Raw genomic sequence first — 22,976 nt, forward strand, 5'->3', positions numbered from 1 at the left:
GGCCCCATGGTGTGCGGACATGTAGGGTGGATTGTTACTTTTTGTGATATATTAATACCATATTGGCCTGAATAGAAGCCACACTCCCCCCCCCCCCAAATTCCACCCGTAAAAAGTGCGGCTTAAATTTGCGACCTTACAAAATCTGGCTTTTACGATATCACTGTAGGATTTTCTTTTACATTTGCAATTTGCAGGTGTGAGTGCCTGCAGAATTTTAAGGAAGCGGCTTATATTTGGGTATCGTCTTTTTTCCTTTCCTCCCCTCTCCCCTGAATTTCAAAGGTGAGGCTTATTTGCGGGGGCGGCTTATATTTGAGCCAATATGGTACATCGTGAAAGCCTCTTTGCTGGCTTCTTGTGCTCCCTTCCAACCCTACATTTCTATGACTCTAGATAGACTTAGAATCAATCTTGGACTTGGAAGAGACCACAAGGGCCATCCAGTCCAACCCCCTGCCAAGCAGGAAACACCATCAAAGCATTCTTTACATATGCCTGTCAAGCCTCTGCTTAAAGACCTCCAAAGAAGGAGACTCCACCACACTCCTTGGTAGCAAATTCCACTGCCGAACAGCTCTTACTGTCAGGAAGTTCTTCCTAATGTTTAGGTGGAATCTTCTTTCTTGTAGTTTGAATCCATGCTCCGTGTCCGCTTCTCTGGAGCAGCAGAAAACAACCTTTCTCCCTCCTCTATATGACATCCTTTTATATATTTGAACATGGCTATCATATCACCCCTGCAATAGTCCTGTCCCGGTTCCAAAGATCTTAAAAAGCCCAGAGTTATACTAGAAAAATGTGAAATTGCCTTGGTTTATCAAAACCTTAAAACAGATGAGGGCAGTTGTAGGATATGAAATATCAGGGTGGACATGATTCTCGGTGTTCATGTGCATGGATTTACCAGAGCTCTTTAGAACCATTCAGAGCCGGCCCTGCCATTAGGCAGAGTGAAGCGGAAACCTCAGGCAGCAGATGCTGGGAGCAAAGGACTGGAGGCAAGGAGCTGGAAGGAAGAGCTGTCTGTTTCCCACAGCCTGCCCTGCGCTCCTTAATGTAGCCTGTTTGGTGGAAGATGTCACCCCATCGCTACCAACATTGAAGTAAGGTTCAATTGTCGGTCCATTTGGCTTTTGTACACAGAAGAGGATTTCAGCTGCCTATCCGTCCTTGCTGCCAATCACATCTGCCTGCCACATCATTGCACCACAAGCTAGCTGTCAGTCCATGGAGATTCAACAGCTAAACTATTATGGCTTTTTTTTTTTTGCATGGGAGACGACACAGGAAGCTCACCCCCCCCCATTCTTATTTGGAGTTGCTTTGGGGGATTGAACCTGGGACCTTCTGCATGCAAAGCAGATGCCCCACCACTGACCTCTGGCCCCCACTTGTGGTGGAGAAGACCACCACTTTGTCCTCTGCCTCAGGCAGCAAAATGTCTTGGGCTGGCGCGAGATCCATTCCTGCTTTGGGGCAGATCTGCCAAGCTCAAGGAAAGATGGGCATCAGGATTCCAGCCCTAGCACTGCAGATACAACCCCAGCTGCACCTCCTCCCGCCTCCCTTGCCCCCGCCAGCATTAACAGCTATGGCTTATCAGACGGCAGAATCTCCCTGAGAGCAAAAAAACGAGCTCGTCTTCCATCCCAGAGGCAGTTCCTGCCACATTTTGGCAGAGAAAGCTGAGCTCACCGCAGAGCGAAGAGGCTGGTTGTGCAAGAGTTGTTTACCTGCAGCTGGAGCTGGGAGGGTGCTCCTCCCCGGACCTCCCCGGTGGCCCCACCCCCTTCTATAAAGAGCCAGGCACTTGGCTGGCAGCATCAAACCACAGAACACACAGACAGACAGAGACGCACGCACACACAGCATGGAAGGCAAAGGGCTCGTGGCTCAGCTGCAGAAGGCAGCTATCTGCCCTGCCTGCAGGGGGCACTTCAAGGACCCGGTGATCTTGGATTGCGATCACAGCTACTGCCGGGCCTGCATCACCCGCTACTGGGAAGAGGCGGCTGCGACTGGGAAGGGCCCCAGGGTACTCTCTTGCCCCCAGTGCAAGGCAGTTTTCGAGAGGAAGAACCTGCGGACCAACGTCAAACTGGCGGTGGAGGTCAAGATCACCCAGCATCTCAATGCCAAGACGGCTCACGTGCCCCTCGCACCCAAGTCCAGGAGGCGCCGTGGGGGATGGATTCCTGCAACCGGAATCCAGGAGGAAAAGGTATGACACGAGAGTAAGGGGAGTTGGGGCTCGCCAAGGGTCAATGCCAGGACTCAGTTCTAGAAATTGCAAAAAAAGAGCGAGAGGATAGAAGGTCTCTGAGTATGTGCAGAGTGCCTCTCATCGCTGAATTGATTTGGTATTATTACATTTGCATCTGGCCCTTCTTCCCCAAGGGACAACCGCAACTAGCCCTGCTTTCCATGAAGAAAGCATGAATTCCAATTAAGCTACCACCTTTCATTTCAGACATGAAAAGGCTTGTGTCGCAGAATCTGAGATAAATTTGCAGGAAACCTGCGTTTTTTTTCTTTCTTTCACATTTTTAAAGCAAATTCCTTTGCCGAGAAGATCTATTGCTATATAAGGTCCGTTTCAAACCTTTCCCTTTATCTGAATAGAAGCAATAAACAGCACAAGACTGAGGGTGGAAAGAAAGTCGCCATCCACTTCTGCTTTTAAGAGGACAGGCGGAAATTCAGTCAGTGAAGCTTTCCCCCAGTACAGGGATGCAGAAAACAGTTCCTGTTGAATTTCTGACTGTCACTCCAGCAATTAGAAGGCAACGAAGCCAAGGAAACAGAGTAGATACTGAAGCGCACAGGGATGTTCTCTTACAGCTGGACAACATGAGTAACTAAAAACCAGAGACGTAACCAGCAGCAAGAGATATCTCTCCTTTCCCCCTCCTCGTATGTCAGCCTTTGCCAACTTGGTGCCCTCAAGAAGTTTTGGACTACAACTGCAGCTGGGGCTGATGGGAATTGTAGTCCAAAACATCTCTGCCTAGAAGAGGGATGGGGAAACACATGGTCCTTCTACCATCCTTGACCATTGCCTTGGGCTGTTGGGAGCTGGAATCCAACAACATATGGAGGACAACAGGCTCCCGATCCCTGTTCTAAAACCTCACTAGGCCAACAACATGGCCTAGAACGTCAGGAGCAGACTTCATAAGAAAGACCCTCCAAGGGCCTCTATTTTCTAGGGACAGTTCCAGATTTACAGAAGCCATCCCAGTTTCTGATTTGATCCTGGAATATCCTGTTTTTCCTTAGGACGTCCCTATTTTCATGGGAGAAATGTTGGAGGGTATGATAAGATGGTGCAGATCTGACACTGGACCTCTTTCAATTTGGGTGTGTTAGCAACCACAGGGCGAGGGAGCCACATGGATCAATACAACGGGGCTTTTTCTTACCCTGTTATCATGTGCTGTTTCCCTAGGGAAATTCCCCTCCAGCCTCATTCGTAGATTTTCTCAAACTGAGCAAATTTGTCTCCTCCAAGCTACGGGAAAGGCCGATGCTTAGCGGCAGAGCATGCTCTCTGCACGCAGGTAATTCTCGGCACCTCCAGGGAAGGCTGGGAAGGACTCTGAGAGTTGGTGACAGGTGAGCCACTGCGCTCAGGGCAAGATGGGTGAACGGTCCAATTTGTTATCTAGGAGACCCAAGGTTTTCCCATTTCTCCTGCAGACTTAGGCAGCCATGACAAGGCAGCAGGGACACTCGAGTTATGTGGGAAGGCAGGCCTGTCAATTTGGAGGCTCCTCAGGAGAAACGCCCCTTCATTGGAGGTTTTTAAGCAGAGGTTGGATGGTCAGGGGTTCTTGAGCTGTGAAAGGATGTCATATAGAGGAGGGAGAAAGGTTGTTTTCTGCTGCTCCAGAGAAGCAGACACGGAGCAATGGATTCAAACTTACTGACAGTAAGAGCTGTTCGGCAGTGGAATTTGCTACCAAGGAGTGTGGTGGAGTCTCCTTCTTTGGAGGTCTTTAAGCAGAGGCTTGACAGGCATATGTCAAGAATGCTTTGATGGTGTTTCCTGCTTGGCAGGGGGTTGGACTGGATGGCCCTTGTGGTCTCTTCCAACTCAATGATTCTATGATTCCTGCACTGCGTGGGGCTAGACTTCCAGCTCTGCAGTTCTGTGATTCTATAAACACAAAGCAGGGGTGAGGCAATGGCATGATAGCCATGAAGAACTATTATTATTTATACCTTTAAGGGGGATGCATTTTACAGAAGGAGCGAGGGGAGGGAAGGGTCTCTGCAGATCCCCAAACCTCACCCTCCTCAAAATCCTAGCAAGGCTACGTGTCTTTGACCTGCACAGTGAAATGTTCCTCGTTGATCTTGCATTTGTCCAGTCTGAGGCTCCAACCTTATACCCACTTGCAGGGAAAAAAGCCCCACAGAACTCAGCGGAACTGAATAGACATGTCTAGGATTGTACTGTCAGACAGCCAGTCCCCAGGATTTCAACATTTAAAATAACATGCGCTCTCTCTCACACACACACACAAACAAAATGCCTCAACCGAAACAGAAAACAGGCTTATCTGGTATGCCATTGACATTAGTATTACAGGTAGCCTGGATCTCAAAGCGGCAGATAGAAAGAGGAAGGAGAACAAAACCGCTTTGTATTATTTGGGGGAATATGAAACCTTCTGCCCTTCGGATGCAGAGCCTTCAATTGTCCGTATTTTCCAGGGACAGTCCTGGAATTACAGAAGCCGTCCCAGTTTCTGATTTGATCCCAGAATGTCCTGCTCTTCCTTAGGGCATCCCTGTTTTCATCGGAGAAATGTTGGGGGGTATGCAGATTTTGCCGGGTCACAACTCCCATTATCCCTGACCATTAGCTGTTCTGGCTGGGGCTGGTGAGGGTGGGGTGGCATACAAATGTGAAAAATAATGAATAAAATCATCAAAGTAAGGGGATAGCTTTCGTAGAGGCAGGAAAAAAGCTGGCAAACCTACTGACCTCCATTCTGGAAGGGGGATTTCCAAACGCATTGCAAGAGAAAGGAGTAGGGTGAACACTTAGATATTTGATCTTAGATATTTGATTCAGATACTGGACTCGAATTACAGCTGCCAACTAACTAGGGGTGGTTGGGAAAGAGGCACAGTCCCTTTCGACTAGAGCTTGAGCTGCCTTGCATATCAGCCAGTGAATCTTTCTTAAGACATGGAAATATGCATAATCACTTGCTAAAGTCTGCAGAGGAAGCTACTATATGAAAGGCACAGGTGCATGGGCTGGGAAAGAAGTTGGCAACCTTCACGGCAGGAGGAGATAGAGGAGGAAACTTGATACTACAGCAAAAAGCAAAGAGGAGAATCAGAGGACAGAAATAAAAGCCACAAAAATGGACAACTATGTATTATGTAATAATTACATTTTACGTGAAGATGATAGTCATACAGGCGTTTTTAAAATAGTGGTTTCTCTTCTTGTAAATATGCATGTATGAGTGTCTAGCAAGGTTTTATGTTTGTGTGTGTATGCAAAGCTTGCTGTTCTTATCATACACTATCCTGAGGGTAATCCCATCTATTTCCATCGGTAATGAATTTAGTCTGATCGCAAACCCAGATTTGAGTTACAACATCCTTCTTGCGTTTTTTTTTTACACTGAATTTTCGTTCTCCTGGAAGTCTGAAAACTTGGGCATTCTTCCTGCTGCAACAAGATGATAATCCGATAAGATCCAGCCTTCCTTACGTAATGCCTACTAAAAACAGAAAAAGGCAAAGCATAATACGGAATTTGGAATTTAGTGGGAGAACCTCGTGCAGTGGAAATTTCATGCACCTGATCTGCCTTCTGAGATTGCACCAGCCACAATTTATCGGGCACATCCCACAAATCCTTTGCCTTCTGTTGCTTCAGCATCTCCTACAGAGCTAAGGTGGAGACCAGATAGAGTGGCCTTGCTGTTCTCGACAGGCAAGATCCGCAGCAATACGGGTGAGGCAGCAGGATGGCAGCACATGCAAATGAGTGATGCCATTGCTGAAACCGGGCATTTTTTTAAAAAAAAATCTTTCAGGCAAAGTGAGGTCAAAAAGTTTTCACTCCTGGTCATTGTTGGACTCCATCTCCCATCATCCCTGACCATTGACCACACTGGCTGGGGCTGATGGGAGTTGTAGTCCAACAACAATGTAGACGAAAGGCAGCCCACCCCTAGTGTAGACACTGGCTGAGCTACATGGATCAATGGTCTGTATTGTTTATAAGATCCGCTGGCCTAGGAGTGGGCTCCTCTGTGTCTGACTAGGACTGGAGACACCTGGATTCAAATAAGCCACGGATAAGAACAGGCATCTCCAAACTGCGGCCCTCCAGATGTTTTGGCCTACAACTCCCATGATCCCTAGCTAACAGGACCAGTGATCAGGGATGATGGGAATTGTAGTCCAAAACATCTGGAGGGCCGAAGTTTGGGGATGCCTGGATAAGAACATTCCCACCAAGTGTCCAGGGAAAAACGGGACATCTCGTATTTTCACACGAGATCTCGGTGCCCATTTTGGGTTCCTCTATCTGGCGACGCAATCTGGCCCTGAAAAAAGCACCTTTTAAAAATAATATATTTTATTAAATTTCCATAAATTTTACATCAAATTCCAATACATAATGATTTTTTCTTTTGCTTTATCGACTTCCCATCCCATTTTCCATGGTATTTTTTTATTTTAAAAAATCTATCTCATTGCTCTCTTCACTCTTTAATATAATAAGCAAAATACAATAATCTCTAATTATTTCTGTTGCTCACACTTCAAATCCTGATCGCAAATTTATCATATAAAAATGTTTCTTTAAATTGTCTGCAAAGGGCTTCCACACTCTTATTTTAGCTGTTAGCTTTGCTGATTCAGCGTAGTCCATCACTTTGCTGATGCATTCTTCTTTGGTAGGAATTTCCTCATCTTTCCATTTCTGTGCATAAAGAATCCTAGCTGCTGTTGTTACATACGTAAACAACGGGAAAAAAAGATTTTCCAGGGCCGCGTGAGATCGAAAGGAACCGCTTTTTCGGCTCACCTGACTTAGCCATATTTCTAACATGCAGCCAAATTCAGCAAACCGCTAGCCAGTTCAGGTATTCATGTGTTCCAGCTCAAGCACACCTGGTACAACTAATGAAGCCCTTTTTTAGTTGCATCAGGTGTGCGTGAGAAAACGCCTGTTGTATTTGTGCTGTTGTGAGCAATTCTGTTCAGGGGGTTGAATATCAATGAGCCTGGAGAAACCGGTATAAGTTGCATTTCAGCTAAATTTGGGGAAACCATGAAGCATCCATTGTGTCGAGCTATTTCAGTTGCTTTTGTTTGATTTGCCCATTGCAAACAGCTGAAAGTCTGTAAATTTTGATAATAAGCCTGTTGTACAATGGGGGGGGGAGAGAGAGTTTGAATAATTTCAATTGCGACTGTGGAGCTGTAGAGTTGGAAGGGACTGGCCCTTCTTTGAAATGGAAAATGTGTTTTAAAGACATAGTATACATGCACAGACTCACCTTTTGATTATAGTTGTCAAGTTCTCCCTTTTTTTTAAGGGAAATTCCCTTATGCTGAATAGGCTTCCTCGCGAGAAAAGGGAAAACTTGACAGCTTAGCACCCAGGCAGGGTGGAAATCTTAGCACCCAGGCAGGGTGGAGATGCTCCTTTAGGTACAGTGGTACCTTGGTTCTCAAACTTAATCCATCCTGGAAGTCCGTTCCAAAACCAAAGTATTCCAAAACCAAGGCGCGCTTTCCCATAGAAAGTAATGCAAAACGAATCAATCCGTTCCAGACTTTTAAAAACAACCCCTAAAACAGCCATTTAACATGAATTTTACTATCTAAAGAGACCATTGATCCATAAAATGAAAGCAATAATCAATGTACTGTACTATTAAATAAATAAGACAGTTTTGCAGATCATAAAAATTAAAAAAAAATTTTCTTACCTGCACTGATGATAGTCATTGTTTGGATGGGGTGCTTTTATCCATTTCCGCAGACCATCAATCAATCAATCAATCAGTAGCTGAACTGGGTTCCACACAGTCACAAAAACAAATTAATCAAAAAAGCCTCAAAAACAAAAACACAAAATAAATAGAAAAAAACAAAAGCGCCAAACTTAATCAGTTCCGGAAGTCCATTTGACTTCTGAAATGCTCAAAAAACAAGGTACAGCTTCTGATTGGTGCAGGTGCCCCGGAAACAATAGCCAACAGCCGCATCGGATGTTCGGCTTCCGAAAAATGTTCAAAAACCGGAACACTTACTTCCGGGTTTTTGGAGTTTGGGAACCAAAACGTTTCAGTACCAAGGAGTTTGAGAACCAAGGTACCACTGTATTAGGGCCCCAATCACTCGGGGCTTTATACATCTGCATTAAATTGGTGTTGCTCATACCTTATAACAACTGCAGCAATATCGCTAACCTCTCAATAAAAGCAAAGAGATGTTTGCTTTGGTACGTACATGCCTAGGCGGTTTTAATTGTCACCCCAGAATATTAAGCCAACAAGCTGGCCCAAGAGGTAGGTGTAAGCACAAAGGGTCTGAAATGTAGGATGTTCACAAGACTGCTCCCGCTTGCTCATCCCTTAACTGGCAACCTATTATCATCGCAATTCAAAGGATTAAGAGTCTTAACTGGCCGTAGTTACACAGCTGTGAAGCACCAGGCCTGACACTTCCTGGGACAACAGCTCTGGGGCCAGCCTGGTCATTGGACACACAAACCGGAAAAGATCATCACTGCTAAAGCAAGCACACCTGTCAGCAGCTCTATGGTAAAGCACCTGCTCTGCAAGCAGAGAGTCCCAGGTTGTCTCCATGGGATGCTGTAGCACTGAGCCAAGACCCCTCCCTAGTGTCCTTTGACATTGGCAACAGAAGCCTACTTCATTTGTTCAAGAGATTTGGCTCATCATTGCCATGGTGGGTCTAGCAGGACAGAAGAGCATTCTAATAATGGTGTCCGAACATGGCAGCGAAGAGAGAAAGTGGAGAGAGGAGGCAGGAAAAGCACCTGGCAAAATGACAGATCCGTAGGAGGGGTGAGGATTCTGATAGGATCAGGATCCCTCTGATTAAGGCTAATTTCTCGATCTGGTTGAGCCTGTCCAGAGACATGCCGCAGCCCTAATGATTACCAGTCCCTTGGGAAAGGATGGTTTTGGAAAGAGATGTCATCATACGAGGACAAGTAGAATGGCCGTGGATTATTACAAAGGAGGCAGATATATGAGCAGATTTTTTAATTATTTAAGTAAATGGGCGGCACTGTGGTCTAAACCACAGAGCCTAGGGCTTGCCGATCGGAAGGTCGGCAGTTCGAATCTCCACGACGGGGTGAGCTCCTGTTGCTCGGTCCCAGCTCCTGCCAACCTAGCAGTTCGAAAGCACGTCAAAGTGCAAGTGGATAAATAGGTACCACTCTGGCAGGATGGTAAACGGCGTTTCCATGTGCTGCTCTGGTTCACCAGAAGCGGCTTAGTCATGCTGGCCACATGGCCTGGAAGCTATATGCCAGCTCCCTCGGCTAGTAAAGCAAGATGAGCGCCGCAACCCCAGAGTCGTCTGCGAGTGAACCTAATGGTCAGGGGTACCTTTTCCTTTAACTGAAATTGTGGCAGATGGAAAATGGTTCCACATCAACATGGGATTTGGGACTTCAGTAATGAACAAGACAACAGATGGCACTTCTACCTGAGCAATAAACCCACTGGCGAAGTGAGAAGGTGAACCATTTTACAATGGACACAATGCCTGAAAAGCACTCAGGGTGCCTCAGATCTCAGCCTCTACGATCTCTTGGATGAGGAGAGGCCACATCCCTGGGAAGGAAGACTGGCTGCTTGAATTTTTCAGTGGAAAGTGCCTGCTCAGGATTGTGCCCGTTCACAGATGATCAAAACATGCAGATACAAAGCTACCTTCCAGCCAGATCCTAAAACTAAGTCTCTAATTGAAATTCTGGCAGATAAACTGTAGCTCCATATAAACATGGGACTTAGGACTTCAGTAAGGATCAAAAGATGGCACAATCATCTTCCCCCTAAGCAGCATATTTCCTGTCTCTCGTTGAGGTTGCCAGTGCAGTACCTGTGGGCACAGTGGTGCCCTTGAAGTCCTCTGCTGGTCACCACAAAACTTAGGAGGTGATGGGGTTCACTTTTTCTCCCTTGAAAAGTTCATGGAGCTGTCAGAGAGTGTTGGACAAGTGACCCTCTTTTCCTCTTCTTCCTTCAGCTCTGTGTAGTTTCTGACACTCCGATGAGTTCTACTGTAAGAGGCCAGAGAGTGTGGCACCCATGGCACTCACTTAAAAATCCAGATATGACCATAGGTTGGCAACCCCTGCTTCTAGTGCAAGATACACCATATTAGTGTCATTCACAAGTATCTTATGCTAGGCTATGAGGTGTTCTTGGTATGGTCAAGAGTCTCCTCCAGCACCATAATGGTGCTGGAGGAGACTCTTGAGAGCCCCATGGACTGCAAGAAGATAAAACCTATCCATTCTGAAGGAAATCAGCCCTGAGTGCTCACTGGAAGGACAGATCCTGAAGCTGAGGCTCCAATACTTTGGCCACCTCATGAGAAGAGAAGACTCCCTGGAAAAGACCCTGATGTTGGGAAAGATGGAGGGCAGAAGAAGAAGAAGGGGACGACAGAGGACGAGATGATTGGACAGTGTTCTCGAAGCTACGAACATGAGTTTGACCAAACTGCGGGAGGCAGTGCAAGACAGGAGTGCCTGGCGTGCTCTGGTCACGAAGAGTCGGACACGACTAAACGACTAAACAACAACAATGAAGTGTTCTTATGCTCACTTAGGACCCATCAGGGTTAAAAGGATGTTAAGATTTTAAATTCTGCTCCCTCCCCTCTAATAAATAATAATAACAACAACATGACTTATATGCCACCCATCTGACTGGGTTGCCCCAGCTCACTCTGTGCGGCTTACAACAATTCTGTGAGGTACTTTAGGCTGAGAGATGGTGACTGGCTTACAGCCATCCAGTGAGCTTCACGACTGAATGGGTGTTTGCACTCTGGTCTCCCAGATCCTAGTCCAAAACCCTAGTCACTGCACCATGGTGATGCAATCGACTCAGCAGAACAGTGACCAGGCACCAGGACACAGAGCAGCAATGATGTGTACAGCAATGAGTGCACCATGTCAGATACTTCTAGTATTCCAGGCATGAGGAAGTGGCAGGAGGATTTCCTGTCCTTGGCTGTATGCAACATCGCTGGGAAGCAATCAGAAACTCCACCTGACACCAGTTCCAGAAAGATAAGTTGGCATCGTCTCAGCCCTGACCTCATGCTCACTCGGAGCACAAACAAACCCGATGCTCTCAGGGCAGGAACAGCGTCACTTGTGCCTGCATCCTGAACGCCACCTGTCGTGTGACTCCGAATGACATCCACCGATTAAGCTCAACTATTGCTTGTAGAAAATGACAGATAATTATAGCGTGGGGCTCAAGAGGCCATTGGTTTAGTGCTTGGCATCAAGGGTTGGCAGGTTTATTTTATTTTTATTTATTTATCTATCACACTTATCGCCTGCCTTTTTCTCCGAAGAGCTCAAGCTGGTGTACACGGTTCTCCTCCTTTAATCTCCACAACAACCCTGTGCGGTGGGTTGGGCCATGAGGCAGTGATTGGCCCAAGGTCACCCAGTGAGCTTTGTGGCCAAGAGGGGATTTAAACACTGGTCTCCTGGGTCCTAGTCTAACACTCTAACCACTACACCACCCTGGCTGCAACCTGGAGACGTGTGCCTTTAAATGTGTTGATGCAATGGATGTCACAGCAGCCTCAGGTCACTTGCCCATTGCTTAGTCCCTTGCTCCCACTTCGCTGCTGTTTGGCACACCTGGAATTTAGGTTTTCTCCTTCTTACCTTTGATACGGGATGTTGCCCTTTCGATCCCTTGCTGGAGGAGGAAAGGTAACAGCCGTGGCTCCGGCATGCTTCTCTAAAGGAGCATCTCCACCCCCATCGTTCTGCCCGGACACTGAGGTCCAGTGTCGAGGGCCTTCTGGCGGTTCTATCGCTGCCAGAAGCCAAGTTACAGGGAACCAGGCAGAGGGCCTTCTTGGTAGTGGCACCCACCCTGTGGAATGCCCTCCCACCAGATGTCAAAGAGAAAAACAACTACCAGACTTTTAGAAGACATCTGAAGGCAGCCCTGTTTAGGGAAGCTTTTAATGTTTAATAGATTATTGTATTTTAATATTCTGTTGGAAGCCGCCCAGAGTGGCTGGGGAAACCCAGCCAGATGGGCGAGGTATGATTAGTAAATTATTATTATTATTATTATTATTATTATTATTATTATTATTCTCTGCTCATTCCTCCCTCTACGACTTTGTCATTCCCCTTGCTTTGGGACTTCAGGTGTGCCACATATATGCAGCAGGCGATGCAGTGGGGTGGACAGCCAGTACCATAAAAATAATGGGCAGGAGATAGAGCAGCCAGCTAACCACAACCTAGTCTAGTCAGCTCTTTAAAAGCAGTTTGACCTTCAGAAATGAGCTGGTGAAAATTTCACTCCACGGTAATAAACTTGAGGCAGATGCTTAGCGCTGACTCAGACCATTGGGCTGTCCAGCTCAGCATTGTCCTCAATGGCTGTCCAAGATTTTCTCCCAGACTTACGTGGAGATGCCAGGGATCAAACCAGGGACCTTGTGCTTGCAAGGCAGAGGTTCTACCACTAAGCTACAGCTCTTCCACTACCCAATTGCTGTTAACATCAGCCCATTGATGCTGATCTGGCACAGCTGCAGGGAACAGTTCAGAACCTCAATGGAAGACGACATGGAGGAACTCCAGGCCACTGTTTCTCCCTCTTCACTTGGAAGGCAGCTCCCGTAGTTTGTGGTGGGTGGCTCTGCTGCAAAACCCGATAGCTCTCTGCGAAGGAGCAGTCATGTCGAGCTGCACCAACGCGATACATCTCTTTTTGCCAGCAGCATCGCACCTGGGATCCATAAACTTGCTCATTAGAAGCTGGCAAAGCTGGATGAGTCACTAATGCATGGCAGAATGTACCTAGTCAAATAAGTACTTTTGGGGAAAGATGCTCCTGTCTAATAATGTCAAGCAGCTCACATCACAGGAAACAGGGGCGAACCGGGCCACACAGTGAGAAAACAGTCATTATATTTAACTATGTAAATCTAAGGCATACGTAGTCATGCCACAAAAGGACACACCTGCTGTGCACTGGTGAGTTGTGGATTGCTGACACCATATCCATGTTTTGCTCTCGCACAATCACTTGGGCAGGTTGAGATTTCTAAATAGTGGTATTATGCTCTTGCAATCACTTTAGTTCCATCCACACTACACATTTAAAGCACTATCAAACTGCCTTAAACAGTTGCGGCTTTCCCCAAAGACTCCTGGGATCTGCAGCTTGTTAAAGGTGCTGAGAGTTGATAGGAGACCCCTATTCCCTTTGCGGAGCTACAATTTTCGGCCATATCACAGTGGTTATAGCATCTGCTTTGCATGCAGGAGGTTCTAGGTTCAATCCAGGTAAGCCTGGGGAGGATGCTGATCTGGAACCCTGTTTTGCTGCAGCCAGCCAGTGTAGACCAGGGTTTCCCAAACTTGGGCCTCCGGCTGTTTTTGGACTACATTTCCCATCATCCCTTTCCACTGGTCCTGTTAGCTAGGGATTGTGGGATTCGTAGTCCAAAAAACAACTGGAGAACCAACTTTGGGAAACCCTGGTGTAGACAATACTGAGCTGGAGGGTCTGGTTCTCAGTAGAGGCCAGCTTCCTATGTTCCTATATTTTGGCTCAGGTGTAGATCATCTGCTTTGATGATCCTCATAAGGCCTGGAAACGATGCCTTATGAGGAACGGCTTAGGGAGCTGGGTATGTTTAGCCTGGAGAAGAGAAGGTTAAGGGGTGATATGATAGCCATGTTCAAATATATAAAAGGATGTCATATAGAGGAGGGAGAAAGATTGTTTTCTGCTGCTCCAGAGAAGCGGACACGGAGCAACGGATTCAAACTACAAGAAAGAAAATTCCACCTAAACATTAGGAAGAACTTCCTGACAGTAAGAGCTGTTCGGCAGTGGAATTTGCTGCCAAGGAGTGTGGTGGAGTCTCCTTCTTTGGAGGTCTTTAAGCAGAGGCTTGACAGCCATCTGTCAGGAATGCTTTGATGGTGTTTCCTGCTTGGCAGGGGGTTGGACTGGATGGCCCTTGTGGTCTCTTCCAACTCTATGATTCTATGATTCTATGATTAATGCTTTGCGTCAAGAAGGTCCCAGGTTCATAGCTGCCAAGTCTCCCGCTGAAAAATGCGGGATCAGCAGCGGCGCGGCACCGGAAGTCGCTTATACGCAACTTCTGGACATGTGTGGAAGCGACTTCCGGTGCCCCTCCGCCCATGCATGGGCACCGAAAATCGGGCAGAGTGGCACCGGAAGTCGCTTCCACGCATGTCCGGAAGTTACGTAGAAGCAACTTCTGGTACCGCTCTACCCGATTTTCAGTGCCCAGGCATGGGCAAAGCGGCACTGGAAGTCGCTTCTACGCATTGTCGAACAAAATGGAGCCTACCTGGCAGGTAGGAAATCCGGGGGATTTCCGGGATTTTTTTCAATTCGGGAGACCAGTGGGAAATGGATCAAAATCCAGGAGTTTCCCGCAAAAAATGGGAGACTCAGCAGCTATGCCCAGGTTCCATTCCTGGCATCTCCAGGTAGGGCTGGGAGAGAAGCCTCCCTGAAAGGCTGGAGAGCTTCTTCCAGTCAGTGTAGACAATACTGAACTAGATGGACCAAGGATTCAACTCTGGATAAGGGCGCTTCCTATGCTGCTTTAGATACAGGAGACAATCATGGCATCCTTGTGGACGGATGAGCCCGTGGTGCTGGAGGAAAACTCGTGCCTGACACCTCTGCCCCAGACATAGGCAGCTCATAAATTCCTGGAGGCTGAGCTGGTTGTGGGTGACCTCATGTTCATCGAGTGGCTGAAGCATGCAGCAGAGCAGAGCGAAGGTTGCAAACTTTAATTGGCACTGCTGAGGCTCAAGGCATGTAACTGATGGGAAGGATTTCAAGGACACCGCCCTCCCCCGTGACTCAACCACTCGTAGGCCAACCATTAGGTAAGGCAGCCCAGGACAATGGTGTGTTTACGTTGCTCCATGCCTCAACCTGGGTCGTAGCCAAGCACTCCTGAGTATCAGGCATAAGCAGCACGTGGAATCCCAGGTGAGCAGGTGGCACACAGAGTCTTCTTCTTCTTCTTCTTCTTCTTCTTCTTCTTCTTCTTCTTCTTCTTCTTCTTCTTCTTCTTCTTCTTCTTCTTCTTCTTCTCCTCCTCCTCCTCCTCCTCCTCCTCCTCCTCCTCCTCCTCCTCCTCGAAAATGGTCTCAACAGTGAGTCGGTAAGTGACTGTGGAGGCCAATTCTATATCCACACGTCCTTCCACAGTGGGGACATAGGTTTCTGGGCAGGAGCTGATCACGGCGAGGGTTTGCCAAGTGTGCCTTCCTCTTGGCATGTTTCTCCCTTTCGTCCTGAGTCCGAGCGTCTTCAAAGCCCATGACAAATTTGGTAAAGGCTGTTCTCCAATTGGAGCGCTCGCAGGCCAGTGTTTCCCAGTTGTCGGTGTTTATACATGTGTGTCCAAATGTGTACATGGAAGGGGCTCCAACTCTTTCCCCACCAAAGCCAATGTAACTATCGTTAACAGCTGCCTGGCAGAAAATAAACAGGCACAGCTTTTTTCCCAAAACCAAGGTGACCATGATGGCACCTGTTGATTTTCAGGCTGATGTACAACTGTTAAAGGGACAGATCCTCTGTCGGGGAAGGTGGGTGGGTGGGATAGCCTATTTGAGTGTAATTGGAGAAAGGAGAGATTTTAGGAGCACACACGTTCTTGGGAAGATAGCAAATCCCATAGCAGCGTTCTCCCTGCAAATCGCATCCTTTGTGTTAGTTGTGTAGAGGAGGGAAATTAGGCAAACATGTCTGCCCCAAAGGAACAGACAAAATTGCACTTACTGAAATTCATAATTTGGTTAAGGAGTCAAAACTGTGTCATTGTGAGCCCTGTCCTTTTGCAGCTGGCTGCCTTGTTTTTCAGACCTGCACGCGCACCCTTCAATTTAGCAATTCATTTCGTACCGTGGTCTGGGGCTGCTTGTCCAAAATAGTGGGCCTGCCCCTTTAAATAATAAGCACATGGAAGGAGCCCGTGTCCCACCCACCAAAGGTGGTTGGAACCCCAGCTGTCATTATCCCTCACAACTGGCCATGCTGGCAGGGGATGATGGGAGTCCAGCAACATCGTGCTAGCTGCCCTGACATAGCAAACACAACAACATAGTTTATTTCCTTGCCAAGCCTGGAATTATAATAGCAAGAGACCAGTAACCCTTTGGAGGAGCCACAGTTCTTTTCCTTCTGCTAGTTCTCCACCCATCTCTTCTAGCTCCCCATCACTCTTCTGAAGGGGCAACCAGAAGCTGCCCTACCATCAGGCCAGAGTTGCAGGGAGGAACTTGTGAACATCTAGATCAGGCATCCCCAAACTTTGTTCCTCCAGATGTTTTGGGCTACAATTCCCATCATCCCTGACCACTGGTCCTGTTAGCTAGGGATCATGGGAGTTGTAGGCCAAAACATCTGGAGGGCCGCAGTTTGGGGATGCCTGATCTAGGTGCACTTGGACTAAACTCCCATTATCCTTGGCACCTGGCTGTGCTGACTGAGGCTCATGAGAGCTCACCACAACATCTGGAGAACCACAGATCCCTCCATCCCTAGTGCAGCAGGACAGTTTCATTTGCCTTTAACCCAAATACCCTCTTGCCTGCGGAGACTGGAGAGCAGGCTATGGCAGAAGGAACAAATACATGTGTACCTGGTTCAGGAGGGGACAACATTCAGACAGCAATCTTTGGCATGAGAACTGGGGTAACACAAGCATGGCCTGGCTTTATTTAACTTGTGAGATGCTGGAAGATATGTCTTCATCTGGGCTTGGGGGCACTTGCCTTCAAGCCCTCTGCTGACCTTCATTAGGACACTTGGATTGTCTAGTTTGCATTCATAAGAGCTCTGCCTTGACTGGGATAATCTATATATATATAAATGTAGAATGCCCATGTTTGTACTTCCACACTTTTCTCCAAAACCACTTGCCCGATCAGCCTCACATTTGGCCACAATATCAGATGTGCATGTGGGAGTGTTTCTATCCACTTACATTGACCAGATGACACACCTAGGACAGGTAGAAACCTGGATTTCTGTACAAAAATAGTGCGCCCTCCAGTGGACATCCAACATACAAAGGACAAAAATACTGCCAGAATCCCGCCCACTCCCCATCCAGCCCCACCACCCCGGAAACCAGCCTGCCCCAGAGACCAGGCATCTGCCAGGGACCAGGCCACCCCAACAGTAGCCCACTCCCCAGTGACCCCCGCCTGCCCCAGAGATCACGCCCCGTCCACTCCACAACCCATACCTACACCAGAGATCACACTGGCGTCAGGGACCAGACTGTCCCGAGACCACACCCCTCCCCATCCTGCCCGATCCGGAGTCTGTGCCCACCCTGGAGATCACACCACCGACAGGGAAGAGCCAGCCCGAGAATAGCCCGCTCACCATCCCTCACCCCCCAACCAGACCTAGAACGTTCAGGGAGCAGAACGCTCCACAGTCCGCACACCCACACATCCTGCCGCCGCCAGGGAAAGGGCCATCCCAATACCACGCCACTCTCCATCCCGGCCAATCCGCGGTCCCCACCTGCCCCGGAGATCCCACCACTGCCAGGGAGCAGGCCATCCCGACAACAGGCCACTCCCCAGGGACCCCCGCCCGCCCCAGAGATCACACCCTGTCCACAGAGCAAGCTACTCCACAACCTGTACCTACCACAAAGATTGTGCCACCACCAGGCTAGGCTGAGTGGAGATAGGTCCTTGCCTAGGTGGGCTCAAATAGGGGGCAGGGATAGGTAAAGCATTGCCTGGGTGGGGTGGGGGGTTCAAAATACGGGGCAGGGATAGGTAAGTCCCGCCCTGGGTGGGGTAGGGGGGTCCAAATAGAAGGCAGGGATAAGTAAGGCCTTCCCTGGGTGGGGTGCGGGGGTCAAAATAGGGGGCAGGGATATGTAAGGTCTTCCCTGGGTGGGGTGAGGGGGCAGAATAGGGGACAGGGATAGGTAAGGCCTTGCCTGGGGGGATGGGGGGGACTGAATATGAAACAGGGATACCTCAAGCCTTGCCTCCGGGGGGGGGGCAGAATAGGAGACAGGGATAGGTAATGGATCGGTACAGGGTGGGGGGAGACAGGGATGCGCCTATGTAAACATAACACATGAAAACCAGGGGGCCTCTGACGGTCAGGGGAGTCTGAAGGGTGGCTCTGACCCTCCATTTAACAAACTGAGCCACAGCAACGTGTGGCAGGGCCAGCTAGTGTGGAATAAATAAGCATAATGCGCAGATAGGAGCAATTGATTTTTGAGGCACTCGTCTCCTCCTTGGGGGCTTCCCACAAGCATCTGGTTGGCCGCTGTGATAAAAGAAGCTCAACTAGATGGGCCACTGGCCTGATCCAACAGGGCCCTTATCAATATTGCAAATAAGTAAGCAAATAAATAAATAAATAATCCTCTGTAGATGTGACTGCTTCCATTTACCAGCCATCAAAGTCAATGGCCATCACCGTATATCTTTTGGCATTGAATTCCAATTAAATTACGCTTGTGCAAAGAAACATTTTACTTTTTTTTCCTGTGTCGACGGGCCAACACAGCTGTTTTAAATTTTATTGAGTAGCTGGTCATTTTCATGATTGATCTATAAGGCTTTTAATGGTCTTTTTTTTTAAAAAAAAAAGTTTGTATATTGCTGTACACTGCCCTGATATTTTATGAGAGTGCAGTATATAAACACCATCATAAATAAACAATATAGAATAAGTTCTGGCTTTGCTGAACCTGCTGCCAATCCATATAAATCTGACTCAACACATTCTTCCGTTTGCTACTGCTCCATCGATGTAGACAAGATTACAACCTTGACCTATCTATCTAATTTCACCTTCTCTCTCTTTTATCCAGGAAGTCATCAGAGAAGTCTGCAGATGGTGAGTCTACTCCACCTTCTCAGTTTCCAGATACTTGATAACTAACCTTGCCAGGCATTGAATCTGGCAGCTTTATGCAAGCCAAAAACACACAGTGCTGGATTTACGTATAAGCTAAACAGGCTATAGCTTAGGGCCCCACTCTCTTGGGGGCCCCAAAAAATTTAAAGGAAAAAAACCCTGGATGTACATTTCCAAAATATGAGATAAAAAACAAATAAAATAAAATCTACATGCAGCAACAGTGTTTTGTGTTGTGTAGGCTCCTATGATGTAAGTAATGGGCCCCGCCTGCTAGCCTGCTCCCTAAAATATCACTATCACTATTAATATACTTCTTCTTAATTGTATTTCAGTTCAACAATCATTTCGATAAAATACATATTTTGTTATGTGCAAATGGATTTAGATACCTATTAAGTCCATAAATCACCATATAGCATATATTCAACACAAAATACAGTGACAATTTGTTGTTGATGACAAAGGGTAGTTGGACATTTATCTAAAGGGCCCTGTTACCTCCAGCAGATTAGGGCCTCATCAAACCTAAATCCAGCCCTGCAAACACGGGGTCAGGGCCGTCTCTAGGCCTGGGCTGGGTGGCGCAATGCGCCAGGGCGCCTGGCCACCAGGGGCGCTGGTGCGCCAGACAGCTGATGATTTAGAAGGACCAGGGCCATCTTAAGACTTAAGCATATCCGCCACGGCGGACGGAGAAGGCGGCTGGACCCAGCTGTGGGTGCCTGCCGAGGCGGAGGAGCAGTGGCGGCAAGAGATGACAAGCCATGGCCGAGGCGGCAGGAGAAGGCGGCAGGGTTGTTTGGAAGCAAAGGTCTCCCCCCGTCCTTGGCCAGCCCAGCCCAGCCTGCACCTTCCGGGGCCTCGCCCACCTTCCCTGCCCGGCAAAGCGCAGCGGCCGCCAGCGGACAAAAGTATCCTGGGAGGGACGGCAGAGTTATTTCCCTGCCCGCCGCCTGCGGGCACCAAAAACGCTCCAAACCGGAGTTGTAGGGCGAGAGAAACTCTGGGAATTTTTTTGGGGGGGGGGCGCCGGAGGGATATTCACACCATGGCGCCGGATATGCTTATGACTGTTCTGCATGGGATTAAACAGTACTATAAAAGGTAAAGGTAAAGCTTCTGGGTCATGTGGCCAGCATGACTAAGCCGCTTCTGGCAAACCAGAGCAGCGCACGGAAACGCCGTTTACCTTCCCGCTGGAGTGGTACCTATTTATCTACTTGCACTTTGACGTGCTTTCGAACTGCTAGGTGGGCAGGAGCTGGGACCGAGCAACAGGAGCTTACCCCATCGTGGGGATTCGAACTGCCAACCTTCCGATCAGCAAGCCCAAACAGTACTATACTAAACATGTTTGTAGGAGAAAGCTGCTTAAGTATCAAATTGCAGGCCATTTTAGGGTTGGGGGGGCAACCCTGGGGCTTTTCAGTGGGTCATTCACTCCAAATCCCATCAGCCCCAGCAGCACCTGGAGGGCCGAACATCCTCATTTCTGCTATAAAGGATTCCCCACATCTCAGTTTATCATCTTTTGGTGATGCTGTGATCCACACAGGTGCTGGAGCTGCCACTGCTGCCTTAGCAGCGTCATAACTTTGGGCCAAGATTTCTCAAGGAATATATGGAAGCTTTCATTGAAATTCCACTTCCATGCCCTGTAGGCTAATTGCTATCTATTTTTAAAAAGGAAGCCGCATCCCAAGTTGAAAAGAACAAGGCAAAGCTTTGGGCTTGTTCCTTCGATAGCTCAGCTGGTAGAGCGGAGGACTGTAGATTGCTCAGCCAAGCCATCCTTAGGTCGCTGGTTCGATTCCGGCTCGAAGGACAAAGTGTTTTTGCTTGTCAGAAGTAGCTCCTGATCTCTCAACCCACCATACACTGTGGCTTCCCTCGTCATGACTACAGTCTGGAGAAACCCACTGAGTCATGGGGGTTTGTAGTCCATCAGTGACCAGAATGCCACTGGTTTTCCCCTTCCCTGACATAGACGGTCCTTTAAAATATTGGCTCTGAACTGTTGAGGGGCATTAAATGTCATCACAATCTTAATTGCGCCTGGAAGCGCCTGCTAAAAAGGTTTTTGTTCAGACAGGCCTATCCAGATGTAGAAGCCAGCAAGTATTTTTAATATGCTTTTAGCTTATTTTATATTTTAATCATTTTCTGCATTTTTTTTTAAAAAAATGGCTGTTTTAACTCCTTTTTATTGATAATTTTAATGCTTGCTTTCTTTTTTATAAACCGCTTGGAGATTCTATTTGCAATCACGTGGTTTACAAATTTCACGGAATAAAATAAAAATAAGATGTCTGACACCTCCTATACAGAAACACCCTTGAAGTTTCTCCACTGAGCAACTGGCACCCTGAAATGCAAGTGCTGCCCTCCATCCTAGTCTTGATATTTATTGTTTGTGTATCTTCATTTTTCTCTCCACAGCTAATGTGGTTCGGATGCTCCCAGACACCCATATTCACCTGAACCTACAGAACAACCTACCTGGAGCCCCTCGAAGCAGCAATCCCTGCTTCCCGAGATTTGAAGACCCTCAACAAGATGGCCAAACAAGCCATCTCCAAATGGCTCAGGCTAAAGCATGGAGGCAGCTAAATTTGGGGAGGGCTGCTGGTGGTGGAGAAACTGAGATTTCAGCCAAGCACGAGGCTCTGGATTTACGAATGGACCTGCAAGAGTTAGGGAGACTCTTGTGCTGCAGGGCTTAAGTTATTTTCTAGAGAGAGATAGCAATCTGTCTCAGAAGCTACAAGATGCATTGGCTTGGTGAGGGGGCGGGCGGTAAAAGTGTTCCATACATGGCAGGACCCCCCTTTACTTTGTTAGGGTTTAGAGTTTGGAGTTAGAGGTTTCCATCATCCCCACCCCCGGTTCAGATTAAGCTGTGCCACATAATTGAGCAAAACAGATTTTGGTTAGGCTAAATCTGTGAAGAGTGACTGGTTCCATGTTTGACTAAGTCTTCAGAAGTGCTGGTACCTCCAAGTGTCACTTGACGTGGGAGAAGACTAGATCTTGGAGAAGAACAATTTGTTTTCTTTTAGTTTATCCATCCCTGCCATTTTCCTCTACTAATTTCTTGTCTGCCTTGTCTGGGAAGTTTCTCTGTTCCTTACAGGGTTTAGTACACACTGCTGACACCGTGCTAAATGGCAGAAGGAATAACTATTTGACATGAACTGGTATTCACTGAAAGGCATTAAAGTCACCTGAAGTTCCTAATGCAGTTATTTCACAAATGACCAGTGGGTGGTGCTGTGGGGTCATTTATCTTTCTGGCTAGCTTAAAAAAAAAAATCTGTCAATGATTCTAACCAGCTTCTAAACTTGACCCAGATACCATCTGAGGGGAGAAATTTGTAGTTCAATGATATACCTTATTTCCCCAAAGTCTACTCCCCTTTCCACAATATATTGTACTGCTGATAAGGAAGAAAATGTATTATACCACAAATAATGTTGTGTTTGTTTCGTGTACTACCGTGTTTCTCATATTTTAAGGCATCCCTAAAAAATAAGGCATGGCAGTATTTTCATGACATGGCGAAATATAAGGCATACCCCGAAAATAAGACGTACCAGTACCAGGTTGTGGTGGGAGCAGGTCTGTGCAAAATATGGTACCGTAAGAAAAGGAAGATGCCTCCTCGGAACCGGATGCCGCTGCCACGTGGAGCTCCGTCCGAGTGGGAGCCAGCAAGAGCTGCAGCACGCACAGCAAGAGCTGCAGCAGGAGCC

At 47.6% G+C, this 22,976-nt stretch overlaps 1 protein-coding gene and 1 non-coding gene across 2 annotated transcripts; both read left to right on the plus strand.

Annotated features, from left to right (window-relative positions):
* Positions 1–1,815: 1,815 nt before the first annotated feature.
* Positions 1,816–22,712, plus strand: LOC118080954 (RING finger protein 39). Its single transcript, XM_035107013.2, has 3 exons — positions 1,816–2,224; positions 19,174–19,199; positions 21,663–22,712. The coding sequence occupies exons 1-3, from the start codon at positions 1,874–1,876 to the stop codon at positions 21,664–21,666; spliced, it is 381 nt and encodes a 126-aa protein (XP_034962904.1). The 5' UTR covers positions 1,816–1,873; the 3' UTR covers positions 21,667–22,712.
* TRNAY-GUA (transfer RNA tyrosine (anticodon GUA)) lies at positions 20,960–21,048 on the plus strand. The gene is given in 2 exon segments: positions 20,960–20,996; positions 21,013–21,048. It is a non-coding gene; the product is annotated as a tRNA-Tyr (tRNA).
* Positions 22,713–22,976: the final 264 nt, after the last annotated feature.

This window comes from Zootoca vivipara, chromosome 2 (genome assembly GCF_963506605.1).
Source record: "Zootoca vivipara chromosome 2, rZooViv1.1, whole genome shotgun sequence".
Taxonomy (NCBI): Eukaryota; Metazoa; Chordata; class Lepidosauria; order Squamata; family Lacertidae; genus Zootoca; species Zootoca vivipara.

Bases quoted from the DNA above. Each gene is read 5' to 3' on its own strand.
- LOC118080954 (XM_035107013.2), top strand. From the start codon at position 1,874: ATGGAAGGCAAAGGGCTCGTGGCTCAGCTGCAGAAGGCAGCTATCTGC. The intron at 2,225-19,173 runs GTATGACACGAG...TCTTTTATCCAG, and splicing joins CCGGAATCCAGGAGGAAAAG to GAAGTCATCAGAGAAGTCTG.